Here is a 13,672-nt window from a genome sequence, read left to right on the forward strand (position 1 = left end):
TCACTTTCTCTTTCCTTCTTCTTTAAACGTTTTCTTCTCCGATCAATGGAAGCCACTTCGGATTTCAATGACAGATAATGTTTCCTGATTTCCTGTAGTTTTTCTTGAAGGATTGCAATGCGTTCTGCACTTGTCATATTTTCCAGGTCAGCTATTGGTTTAAAAAACTTCAATGAATATGTGATTTTGAAAAAAAGAATTCTATACATAAAGGATCTAAAATAGAAAACTATGTAATCAATCCTCTACCAGTTGTCTTTATAATTTTAGAGAAAAATGCGATTAAAAAATAAACAGGATTATAACATGAAAAAGAAATGAAATTTTCAAGCAATTATTCTTATTTTTTTTCTGCCTAGTCAACATCTGTAAATAATTTGTGTGCTATTTTAAGAGTCTCAGATTCTAGATATTTCAATTACATGATTCTTTTTCTAGAGCTCTGGATGACCAGCCTTTGGATTTTAGGACCCCATCCAATTTTTGTCTTAGTGTGCCCAGAATCTTCTGACTGTGCCTCATCCCCATTTTGTATGTTCAAAAGAACTAGTATTGCATCATTGACCTAGAATACTGGAATTCTTCTCCTGAGCTACATTTTTAATCTTCTCACTCTTCTACTGCCTAACTACTAAATCTATTTTGTCTTCATGAAATGTCTAGCCACTCCTCCCCTCTCTGCTTTCCTAATCTATTACCCTGGTTCTGGCCTCCCTGTCTTCCCTTCTTAACTTGAATCCTATAGTTGACCAGTTCAACTACAGAGGGTATATCTTCTACCCTTGAATCCCTGCCCTACTGTCATATCATCACTCAATCCCAACCCTGGGTCATTCCCACCAGGTGCCTTTTCTATATCTACTCTTGGTGTGCTGAGGGAATTCCAGGCACTGTGCTAAGCAATGCGGGAAAAGTACAAAGTACAAAGCATAAAATAATACCTACTCATGAGAAGCCTGCATTCTAATGAGGGAAGACAAGTACACATATGATTATATAAAGGAAAATTATATAATAACATAACAACAATAATAGATAGCACTGATATAGCACTTTGAGCACAAAGTTATCTTATCTGATCTTCCAGCAACCCTGGGAGGTAGGTGTTATTATTATCCCCATTTCTACAGATGAGGAAACTGAGGCAAAGAGAGGTTAAGGGATTTATTTTCCCAGGGTCACACAATCAGTAAATGTCTGATGTGGCAGTGAGCTAGTTTTTCTGACTCTAGATCCAGGACTCTATCCACTATGCCATTTATCAGACTTAAAATAAATAAATAAAAATATTTACAAAGTAGTTTTGGAGGGAGAGCACTAGTAGGTGGAAGGATACAGAAAGGCTTCTTGCAAAAGATAGTTTTCAAGCTGGATTATAAATGAGGACATATGAAGTGGGGGTAAGGAGGGAATCCATTCCAGGCATGTGGAATAGTCAGGGCAAAGATATGGAGTTGAAAGATGAACTGCCATGTGTGAGGAACAGAGAACATGCCATTTTGGCTGGACTGCAGAGCAAAAGAAGAGTTAGATCCAATGAGTCTGTACAGAGAGAGTGAGATTGATTATGTAAGGGTTAAAAAACAAAACATCAGAGTGTATTTTATCTAGAGGCCATAGAAAATCATTGGAGTTGATGAAGTAGGAGTCACGTGGTCAGTCAGATCTATACTTAAAGAAGAGTACTTTGGTAGGAACATGGAGGAAGGACTTAAGGAAGAAGACCAATTAGGAGGCTATTTCAATAATCTAAATGGAAGGTGATAAGAACCTGAACTAAGGTGGCAGGTAGGAGCTCCATGTAAGTAGAGAGATACTGGAGGTGAGAGATGTTTTGAAGGGTAGAAATGGCAAGATATCACAATTGAATGGAAAGACTGGGTATAGGAGAGTAAGTTGTTGCAGACAGTACAAGATTTACAAATGTGTAAGATTAGAAGGATGACAGTGCCTTCAACAGAAACCGAGAACCTGTTGAGTTTCAGCTGTCTCCAGGCCATATATCCAATAAGCAATTGGTGATACAGGATTAAAATCTGGGTGAGGAAGGCGACATATGTGAGTATATCTGTTAGTTAGCTGCATAGAGGATGATAGCTAAATCCATGGGAGCTGATGAGGTTATCATATAGAAGAGAACAAAAGAGGTCTTGTGTTTGGAACCATTGGGGAACACCTAGTTAGAGGGTAAGATACAGATGATGAACCAGCAAAGAAAAATGAGTAGTCAAGACAGGCAGGAAGAAAACCAGAAGAGAGTAGCTTCATGAAAACCTAAGAACGATAAAATATCTAGGAGAAAGGTATGGTCAGCAGCATCAAATGAAGCAGAGAAGTTGAGAAGGATTAAGACTGAGAAAAGACCCATCAGATGCGGTAACTAAAATATCACTGATAACTCTGAAGAGAGAACTTTCAGTTAAATGATGAGGTTAGAAGCCAGAATGAAAATGGTTAAAGAATGAGTGAGAGAAGAAGAAATGGAGGTAGTGAACAAAGGAGGAGGTGGAGGGGAGGCAGGTGGAGAGGGAAAGGGAAAAGGAGATGGAGAAGAAGAGGAATAAGAAGGGGGGTAAGAGTGAGAAAGAGGGGAAGAGGTGAAAAGAGGGAAACGGAGGGGAGGGAGGGAGAGGGAGAGAGAGAGAGAGAGAGAGAGAGAGAGAGAGAGAGAGAGAGAGAGAGAGAGAGAGAGAGAGAGAGAGAGAGAGAGAGAGATTGAGATTGATTTAGTATGCAATCACTTGGAGATGGCCGGAAGAGATGGGATCAAGGATCAAGGGTATATGTGATGGGGCTGGCCTTGGTGAGAAGGACCACTTCTTTGGAAGAATTTGGGGGAAAGGAGAAGAAAGTGGGAGGTGATAATAAAATAATTTTGAGATGATGAGAATGGGAGAAGACAAGCTTACATCAAATTATCTCAATTTTCTCAACAAAGCAAAAAGCAAGATTTTCCTCTAAGAGAGAAGGTATGGGAGGACTGAAGAGGGAAGAGAAGATTTGGAATTGTTTCTTTGAGACATGATATAGGGAATCAATTAAGGAACAATAAAAGTAAGGTTGGATAATATGAATTTGTAATGTACCCAATTCAGTAACTTGTGAGTGGGAGTAATTGAGGGCTGAAGTGTGGCAAGAGATGAGTGTCAACAGGACAAAGTAGGGCAAGAGACCAGAGCAGAAGACAGTGTTAAGTTAAAATAGCTAACTATTGGGAAATTAGAGAGGGAATAAAGTGAAGTCAGAGCAGGAATAAGAAAGTAAAAAGGAAAAGAGGGACTAGAGGTCTCAATGACATTGAAGAATAGGTTTAGGAGGGGTATAGCACAGGGAAAAGTATAATGAGAAGGAAGTCACACAGTTACTATAACTTTACTAATCTAATCTGGGTCCTCACTGCTACACAGCAAACCTCTCTGTTCTTCTTTCATTGACACTCTCTTATGCTCCCCACAGGAGGCAAAGGAACTCACATCCTACTCTGTCAAGAAAAGAGGCCATTTATTATGAATTTCTTCTTCTCTATTCTATACTTCAAAATACCCTATATATACACCAGTTCCTGTTTTTTGCTCTGTTCTCTCATGAAGAGATGGCTTTTCTCATCTTCCAACGACACTGAAGTCATACATTTCATGCTTCTCCAGGAGCTTGCCCTTTTAATTATCCATGCCTCCAACTCTGTCTCATATGCAAGTTCTCTTCATCTATGGACTCTGTTCCTGCCACTTACAAATACATCTAAGCTTTCTATAGCCTTAAAAATACTTCGCTTCACTCCCTTAAAGTTATTGTCCTCTACCCCTCCTCTGTTTCATAAATTCTCAGAAAAAGCTTCCTATACATTCAGTGCTTCTACTTCATATCCCACTTATCCCCATCACCACGCAAATGAAATTACTTTCTCCAAGGATACCAATGATCTTCTTAAGCATGAAAGCTCACTGCTTTTTCTTCATCCTCAGACTTCTTGACCTCTCTGTAGGTTTTTCATCCTGCTGCCCCTTCTCCCCATCTTATCTCTGACATTGGCTTTCATTATATTATTCTTTCCTTCTACCTATATGACCTCTCCTTCTACACCTTTCTGTTGGGTTATTATCCATGTTTCACCCCACAACTGAAGGTGTGTCTCCCAAGGCTCTGTCCAGGGCCTCTTCTCTCCTCTCTCTATACCTTCTCCTTCTTTGGGATCTTACCAGTTTTTGTGGATTCAGTTAACATCTTTATGAAGAAGACTACAAAACTCATATATGCTATTCTCATCTATGTCCTGAGCTCCAGCTCTACATCACTAACTGCCTGCTAGACATCTCTACGTGAATGTCCTGAAGTCAACTCAAACTCAATGTGTTCAAATGGACCCATTTTCTCCCCTAAACTTGCCTTGCCTCTAAACTTCCTCATTGCTGTTGAAGGAAACATCATCCTTCCAATCACCCAAGTTCACAACCTGAGAGTCATCCTTAACCTTTCTCCCTTCCTCATCCCTCACATCCATTTATTTGCAAAGTCTTGTCAGTCCTTCCTTCAAAACATCTCTTTTATCCATTTCTTCCTTTGGATGATTCCATTAGCCTATAAATTGGTCTACGGTTTATTCCTTTACCATCCATTTGCCACACAGTTGCCAAAATAATCTTCCTAAAGGACAGGCCCAGAAGCTCCTCAGCCTGGCATTTAAAACCCTTCATAGTCTGGCTCCAGCGTACCTTTCTTAACTAATTTCATATTACTTCCCTTTATCTACTCCATGTTCAAGTCAAACAGGTACACAAATCATTCTATATACCGATCTTATGTTTCCGTGCAAGATGTCTCCCGATGCCTAGAATGCACTTCCCTCCTTAGTCTCTTGTTGTCCTTGTTGAGGACCCCAACGTATGGACATACTGAAGCCTTCATATAATTTATGTTCCTTGATGGCAGGGACTGTTTTATTTTTGTCTCTGTATCCCTGGGACATGGTAAGTAGCTAATAAATGCTTGTTGAATGAAGGCTCAGATGATGTGTTACTCCCTATTGGAAGCCCTTAGTAGTTGTTAGTGTACTCTCCCTCCTCAAACTTATTTATTTCTCTTTGCAAATGTTACATCCTATCCCTAGCAGCATACAAGCTTCCTAAAGGCAGGAACTACTATATATATATATATATATATATATATATATATATAAAAATACATATTCTATACTACCATCCTCAGTGCCTTGCACAGGACACTGCGTATAGGAGATGCTTAATAAATGTTTGTAGAACTGAAATTAGTGATTTTTTTTCAGTGTATTTCTCCCACTGATTATTTATCAATCAACAAGGTTTTACTAAGCACCTATTACGTAAAAGACACTGTGCTAGGTGCTAGGGATACAGATACAAAAATGAAAGTCACACATTTATACATATATAGGGATACATATACACATATACATATATACGTATATTTATATATAAAATACACACACACACACACACACACGCGCGCGCCTTTCCAATTAGTCAAAACCTATCAATGTTTCTTTTGAGAACCCCTTGTCAGCTCCATTCCATAGGGAGACAGAATTTTAGTGGAAGGTATTCAGAAATAAAATACCTAAAATTTGTAAGGACACCTAGCACACAATTTTGGTTAGAGCTAAGGAGTTAATTATCATATTGCTTAAATCTAGTTTGAAAATGCATTACTACTTACACATCTGAAAACTCCATTTGTAAACCTTGGGTAATCGATTACTATGTTCCTTGAGCTCAGAATCCTTATCTCCATTCTTCCCACTACACTTTCCTGGAGACTGTGTCCTTGCTGGAGATTTGGTATTATGAGATTTCATTCCAGTGGAAACAGATTTAGCTGGTTGACTCTTAGTCACACTTTCACCAGCAGAAAGTTCTTCACTATCACTACTGTTTGCTGATGTACAAAAAAAGGACAGAAAAGTATTAAAGATATAAAAATAACAATTTCTGCCAGTGATTTTAGTAGATGACTAAAAAACAGCCATTTTAATTTACAACTGCTAATACTTAGTGATTTGCTCTTGTATATGATAGTAATCTAGTGACTAAAAATAGCACATGCATATTCAAGTCATCATAGTTAAATAGTTCATCCAAACCCCATTACATTTAAAGAAAACTGTTCTTACCTGAAATGCTCAATAATCAAGAAAAAAATTTTTTTAACCATTCTTCTGCCATGCCTTCCATACTCAAAATCACAATTACATTAAAAGATACTTTAAATTAGAATCATATTATAGGACAGATCACCTGAGCTTTTAAAGTTGTCTTCTCATTCTAGAATTGCTCCTCTCACCCTGATTTCCCTTCTATTATATATAATATAGAGATCAATGGTATACACTGCAGGTCACAACAAAGAATGGTAATGCATGCTCAACTAGGGATCATGGAACTAGAGCTGAAACAGACCTTAGAGGTGATCTAATCCATTCATATTTACAGATGAGCAAACTGAGACACATAATGATTAAGTGACTTGCCCAAGATCAGACAGCTAATAAGTGGCATAGCTGGGATTTGAACTGGATCACATTTATTATAGACTGTTTAAAAAGGATTCCAAATAACTTAAAAAACTTAAAATCTTAATAAATATAATGAATTATTTTTCGTGTTGTTCTTAGACCTAATCTTCTCTTCAGAAGACTAATTCTTCTCTTGCACCCATGCTCAGACTTCTCAAGAAAAGACCATATTAGCATATTGTGAAGAAATTAGAAATCTGTGTTGGAAATGCATTATAGCACCACCTGTTTCCCTACAGGGAACCTGCAGATAGTTACACTATAAAAATCAAAGGAAAACTCTTAATAGGCAGTGTGCTTTGTAAAGGAACAGGTAATGGAATCAGAACCACTTTATTGTCAAATTACCTTTACCAGGACATGAAGTGTTAACATTAGAATCCTGAAAGAGGTAATTCATTTTATTAGTTTGTTCTCAGAGAATAGTTTACTCATTCTGATTTACCATAGCTTAAGCCCACTGTGTGTAATTCGAATAGGAGAGTGCATTCAACTGCTGTATCTCCAAATTATATGAAAATTGACTTGTTGAAGATGCGAGTCCTCTCAGGAAAGGCTACTTAGATGGTAAAGCCTTAAAGACAAAAAAATCACAGTGTAGAAAAAAGTTTCAAATATCCTATTAAGTATACCAAATAGATTGTGATCTATTTGGTATATCTGTATTGACTATATTTACTCACATAATAGCCACTACAGTGTAAAACCCAAATCTAGGTTTGAGATACAAAAGTCTGGACATTTCTTGATTAGCAAAGGTACATACCAAGTCCTCCCCCATTATGTTTTAAAAAAAAATAGGAATTCCTTTTGACACCACTGCTCCTCAACATCCCTCTGCCACATCTAATCCCCACCCTTCCCCCAAATGCTGCTCCTGAATCTCTGGTGACTCCTGCCTACTGGTGAACCTGGCTCACCACTGCTGCCACCCGTGGCTTGGCCCCACTCCGATACAGTGGACTGACTCAGCCTGGCTTCACATGGCCCTGCTGAGCATTGCCACCTGGGTCCTGAGGGATGCCATATTCACCGCATGGAAGTCATGTGGGCTCAGCAGAACCTCGGGGAGCTGGCCGAATAACCCTTTCTGCACTGAAGTGCAGCCAAGCCGAATGATAGCAAAGATCAAGCAGTGGAGGTGGCAGAAGTGTCCTGGAAGAGCAGCAGGAGGTCAATGTGGGGCACCTGAAAAAAAATTCTTTACATATTTTCTATTTCCCATTTTGAGCCTAAAAAAAAGAGATAAAATGTGCAGCTCTTATGAGAATAAACACAGAATCTGTATACTCTGCATGACTGTGGAGGCAGATTACAGAGTTAATGTTATATAACAGAAATATAGGTTTGAGCACAACTAGCAAAAAATGAAGTTTGAAAAGGAGAAAAGACATAATAAAAAGGACTAAATAAGGCCAACCTAGGAAGGTGGAAGCTACAACCTGTAGGTCACATAGCTTAGGAAGTCAAGAACATGAGGAGTAAAGGAGAGTTTCTAGAATTGCAGCTTGACACATAGGTTTCTCTTAACTGACTTCACTTCCTTTAAGGGTGACCATTCCAGAGAATGATGAGCAAAACAATTAATTTGATAATGGCAGCTTTTTGGGAAGAATGAATAAAACACAGTTGTAGTGACTTACATGTGATATACATATGTACACTGGTGACTTAAAAAACCTCTGGATATTTAAGTTGAATTTTAAAAGAGTGTTAATTTATAGATTTGCATTTATGTATAGATCTGCTACTTAATGAGAAAGGCTTATCCTAATCTGTGACCTGGGATTATAGCCAAATAAGATGAAGTTTAATACAGATCTCTAATTCCTCCTATAAATCTTCTGTATGATTTTTAAGGCATAGACCAAAGGGAATGGAACTATCCCATATTCTCAGCATGAACTTTTTCATCTGGAGAGAAATTTTATTAGCTGGTATTTTTTTATTGAGATAATCTACTTACTGGTTTTGCCTTTCTTTTTGTTGTTTACCACTGATGTTTTGTGGCTTCTTTTCTGCTTTTTTGATGAACTTCCTCCCCCCTGAGCATCTTTTACTCTTTTCTGACCTGTACAGACTATAATGGGGAAAAATTCATTAAAACAAGATAAAAAACAAACTTGCCCTTAATATGCCTGCATTTTTAGTTTTAGAGACATGTATTTACTAATCTCAAATTTACTAAAAGTGGGTACTTAACATAGCTTGCTTGGAAACTAGCATAAAGTAGTTACATCAGTTCTCAAAACCTGTCTGTAATGGGGCTGAATGTTCTACTTGCACATATTAGCAACTGGAAGTAAAGAAAAATCAAATGAAGAACACATCCATTCATCCTAGAAAAGCCAGGTATAAACTGAAGATGGTTCCTGATAAAGCACCTAGAACACCCGAATTATCAAATGAAAATTACGTGGCTACTCATTCTGAAAACAAATATGTTAAGATTCATTATAAATACTGAGTTCTAATTAGCCCTCAATAATATTTAACAGGAACACTTTAGAAGCAATTCACACTTGGGAAAATAAAACCAATGAATTTATAACACAAATTATGTGGATTTCCAGGGCACTGGATAACATACATCATTTACAAACCCAGTACAATAACTTTCTGTTTAAAAAAGTTTTGTCTTCTTCATGGAAAAGTTTACTCAGATCCTATATCTAATTATTATCCTTTCTTCAAAGCTCAGGTACACATATCATTCACTGATTAAGCACTCTAACCATTCAATTACAGCATTTACTTTCTAGTCTGCTAATTAGGCCTTTTAGTCTATCATATATATGTGTATGTGTACACATATATATATATTTGAAGTATATATATATGTGTGTGTGTGTGTGTATATATATATATATATATATATATATATCCTATACCTAGATCATAAGCTCCTTGAGGGCAGGGATTATTTCATAATCTCTCTTTAGATCCCCTGTATCTAGAACAGTGCCCTATGCACACTTGGCACTCAATAAATGTTTGTTGATAATAATATTAATTCATCTTGTAAAAAAAATGACGTCTTGCATTCTGAATAAAGTTTCTTAGATCACGTCACCAGTGGTAAGGTCAAACCTATATAGTGGCACTTTATGCAAAATTCAACTTTCTTAAAAGAGTATTTTATGGGTCACAGCTTATCCATAACTTGTGGTTGATGCTACAACATTACAATGTAAGGAGAAGAAAAGGTGGTTTTAATATTGACTATTCTGAAACACATGATCTTAAAATTTAAACAACTGGTAAAATGTCTCACCGAGATTTTTCCTTTCATCTAGAAAATTTTTTCTCTGCTTTTAAAAATTATGAATGAAAATACTGCTTTACAAAGACAGCAAACAAATCTGTATGAGGAAGCTAAAGATTTACATTTTTATTTTTAATATATAGCATGGCTCCTGCAATATTAGTCAAAAAGCTACATAAAAATGGGACCATTATTTTTGGAAGGGAAATAATTTCTTTAAGAAAAAAAAAAAGGCCAGAAGTAGCTTATGCAAATTTTGATTTCAGATAACAGTTTGTCTTTTGTGACCAAAACGTGGGAACATGCTATCATGCTTTATATGTTTTTATATATTCAACAACAAAACTGGAAGGGTGTTGCTAATTTACAAAATATGAACTGTTATATCCTTTATTTTTCTATAACTAAATGTTTTTCAGAGATGAAAAGCAGTATGGAAAAACTATCTCTTGGGAATTTAATTATTTTAAAAAAAACTTTCAATGTAACATTGCTATTGGAGCAAAATCTATTTTTTTGTGTCAAAGGACTCTTTCATTTTAAAAATAGTCATACTCATACCTATGTAATTCAATTCTATTGGATGTACCAATATCATTAAACAAGGTAGTTACATGGATGTGGGAAATAGACAAATATTGATTTGGGTGAGAAAATGTCATATTTCAAGTGATTTAAGGTAGAATTTGTTTGACCAAAAAGAAGTGATAGACTAAAATTTTGTGGGTCACATACCTTACAGAAGCTAGTATATTATCTTTTTCATAAAATGCTTCAAAACCAAGCTGTATTATACCAAATTTCAGCCCACAATACATATTTGATTTACAGATACCTGAACAAAATGGTTTATAAGGAAAAGGATGATAGAGGTACAGCTACTGTGTCATATAAAGGTTCTAAGATTTTTAGAAGGTACTGATTTGAATTTCCAATTTTGACAACTTCTTCACTTGAGAAAGGAAAAATCAAAAAGGATTACTGTAGATTACTAACATACACATTGGTCTTTCAATTTGGGAGCTATGCATCTAAGAAAGCATCAAATTCCTTCACAAACTCACACAAGTTAGCCAGGCTTGAAAATCAGTTTGACACGGTTGTCTGAGGAAAGCAGTGCCTGGACAGTTGGTTGCTCCAAACCCCTACATACAGTATTTGGTTAAAGGTGGAGGGGTCTGTCAATAAATCAAAATGTTTGTGAGAAACTGCACATCATATCTGCAAAAAACAACGTTACAAAAAATATATTCAAGCAGCTCATGCTATACAGTCAACCACTGTTTAAATGAATAAGCAAATGAGTTTGGGCTTGGGGTGCAATTTCCAAGATTCATTCTGGTACACTGTGAAATTTCATGGACTGCTCAAGAAAAGAACATGAAAGCCTTCTTGGGCCATTAAATATATTCTGTTGTCCATTAGCAATACACCTTTCAATTACCAGTCTTTCCATGTTCACACTAGTACTTCCCTTAAATGTATCAAGCTATAGCAACAGATACTGCAAAAGCATTAAAATTTTAAGAAGGGAAATTCTAAATAAGTTAGCATTTTCAGCTCTCAGTTTTCTTCCTCACCTTTTCCAGGATGTTCCAGTTCTGGTTGATTACTACTGCTGGAGCTGACACTAGCATCAAAGCCTGTTGGAGAGATATTTCCTTCAGACTGGAGGTCTTGGAGCTCCCCTGCAACACTATCCACCTCAATTGTGCTATCAGTCTCACTCTTGATACTGCGTACCTCTTCTTGATTTGGGGCCAATGTTTCTGACACTGTCACAGTTGACTGCTGCCTACTGGTTTCAGTTACAGTTACAGATGAAGGTGATTCAGGTGTAGTAGGAGGGGTATTTAGCACTGAATTACTCCCACTGCTCGGAAATTCTGATTTCTTATCATTCACTTCAATGTTTTTTTCCTCCACAGGTTTAATATCTAAATTAACAGGTAATGGTTTCTCTAACTCAATAGCAGGTGAACCATTCTCTTCTTCTGCCACAGTCTGTAGCTGCTCCTCTGTGGCCACATCTTCAGGGGAAGCATGTGGGGGTGAAGCTGCAGCCTCTGTGTCTGAGTCTGAAAACAGTTCCTTAAGTGTTTTTTTAGGCCACTGTCCTTGAATACTTGACCAGACATCTTTTCGATCTTTAGCTCTGCTGTTCTGAAGTCTTTCATCAGAGTTATTTAGCAGTTTTATCCTCTTTTCTGCCACTTCTGAAAACCCTGAATAGAAACCAGTTGTCCTTAAAGATTTCCTTTTGTCCTCCAAACCATTGTATTTCTTAGTTGGTGTCACTTTTGCTTTGGATTTATCTTCATCATCATCAGAGGAACTGTTGCTACTATTTTCTAAACAAAGGGATTCTTTGCTCTTGGGTTTCTCCTCTTTTCTGCTAGGTGACCCAGGCTTTAAGCATTCTTCTGTACTGCAATGCCTTCTCTTACCACGTTTTACTTGAGGCTTTGATGATTTATCTGTTGTCTCCTTCTTGAGTTCCTTTCTTTTTATTGTGACTTCATCTTCAAAATCAGTATCTTCAGATATTTCTTCTAAGTCTTTTCGTAATCTTTCTGGAGATTTTGATATTGACTTGGGTATTAATGAATCTGTTTGGATTTTGTTTTCTTGTGGCACAGATAAACTGCTCTGTTCCTCTTTTGGACTAAGCTCATTTTTGTCATGGCTCACAGTGTCAGCCTTAGACTCTTCCTTGCCATTATTATCTATGTCCTGAGTCCTTGCCTCATCTTCCTGCTCACTGTCTTCAGCAGAACTTTCAGAAGCTATTAAAATAAGATGACAAGACCAGTTATACGAACACACATAACACAGATATATTAGAAAACCATTCATTTTATTCAATATGAAGAAATATTTTTCAGAAAAAAACTAGTCTTAATACAAAATAAAAGCAAGATTAGCAGTTATATTCCATTATAAATTATTATTTTTTTACATAACAAAGTTTTACCCAAAAATCTTGCCAAGGATGGATTTCTATCACTTTGGTTTAAAACTTCAAGTTTAGGATTATGAAGGGTTATAGGAAGTCTGTGGCTGATAAAAAATGTCAGGCTATCTCAGGAAGGAGGGTAATGTAGTTTTATTAAAAAACCACTAGACTTGGATTCCTAAGGCTTTGGATGGATTTCAGCTCCAACATTATTTACTGTGTGACCTTTTGCAAATCATTTACCTCTCTGAGCTTCAGTTTCCTCTCTGAAAAATTTATGCTACTAACCCAAAGGGGTGATATGAAATTCAAGTTGGATATTCACGAAACACTCATTAACTATAAAGTACCATACAAACAGGAGCTATTTTAGAACTTTCTTCTTAAGGCATAATATTAGTATGTAAACCCAATAAAATACTTTAAATATAATAATGACTTAGCATATATATGTGTATATTGAATCAAACACTTGTTAAATATTTACTTTTTGAAGACCATTATTCTAGGTGCTATAGGCACACTGTGGTCTCATCCCTCATGGACTAAGCCTACAACATAAGTCTAAAAAATAACTGTCTGTGGGGCTCCCCATTCTCTAAGAGAACAAAGGTGGAACTGTATATCTTAAAAAAAAACCTTAAATTTTGCATTTGTTCAGAAGCTTCTTTATATAAAATTATTATCTACTAAAAATAGTTGATAGCACCCCATAGAAAATTTACTAAGGAGGAAAAAAACAGAGGTAAGTATAAGAGCAGGCAGTTTGAAGGTCCTAAATCATAAAACTTGAACCTTAAAAATGACAGTCCTTGGTTCATATACTAAGGAATTCATTAAGCTAACCAAAATGTAACAAGGCAGACAATTGCTGTTACACTGAAGACACATTTAAAAAAAATCT

At 36.5% G+C, this 13,672-nt stretch overlaps 1 protein-coding gene across 6 annotated transcripts in view; it reads right to left on the reverse strand.

Annotated features, from left to right (window-relative positions):
* The window catches only part of ARID4B (AT-rich interaction domain 4B), a 202,517-nt gene that overhangs the window by 10,140 nt on the left and 178,705 nt on the right, over nucleotides 1-13,672 (reverse strand). For 2 of the 6 annotated variants that reach the window (XM_021000411.2, XM_021000410.2), the window contains 4 exons: nucleotides 11,393-12,598; nucleotides 8,514-8,627; nucleotides 5,692-5,910; nucleotides 5-151 (listed from right to left, as the gene is read on the reverse strand). In XM_021000411.2, the coding sequence (XP_020856070.1) occupies nucleotides 5-151; nucleotides 5,692-5,910; nucleotides 8,514-8,627; nucleotides 11,393-12,598 (1,686 nt within the window). Of the gene's footprint in view, nucleotides 1-4; nucleotides 152-5,691; nucleotides 5,911-6,992; nucleotides 7,736-8,513; nucleotides 8,628-10,876; nucleotides 10,991-11,392; nucleotides 12,599-13,672 lie in introns of those variants that run through there. The other 4 variants (XR_013487288.1, XM_021000414.2, XM_078156242.1 and 1 more) reach the window with 4 other exon arrangements.

This window comes from Phascolarctos cinereus, unplaced genomic scaffold, assembly GCF_003287225.1.
Source record: "Phascolarctos cinereus isolate Bilbo 61053 unplaced genomic scaffold, phaCin_HiC Scaffold_5;HRSCAF=322, whole genome shotgun sequence".
NCBI classification, from domain to species: Eukaryota; Metazoa; Chordata; class Mammalia; order Diprotodontia; family Phascolarctidae; genus Phascolarctos; species Phascolarctos cinereus.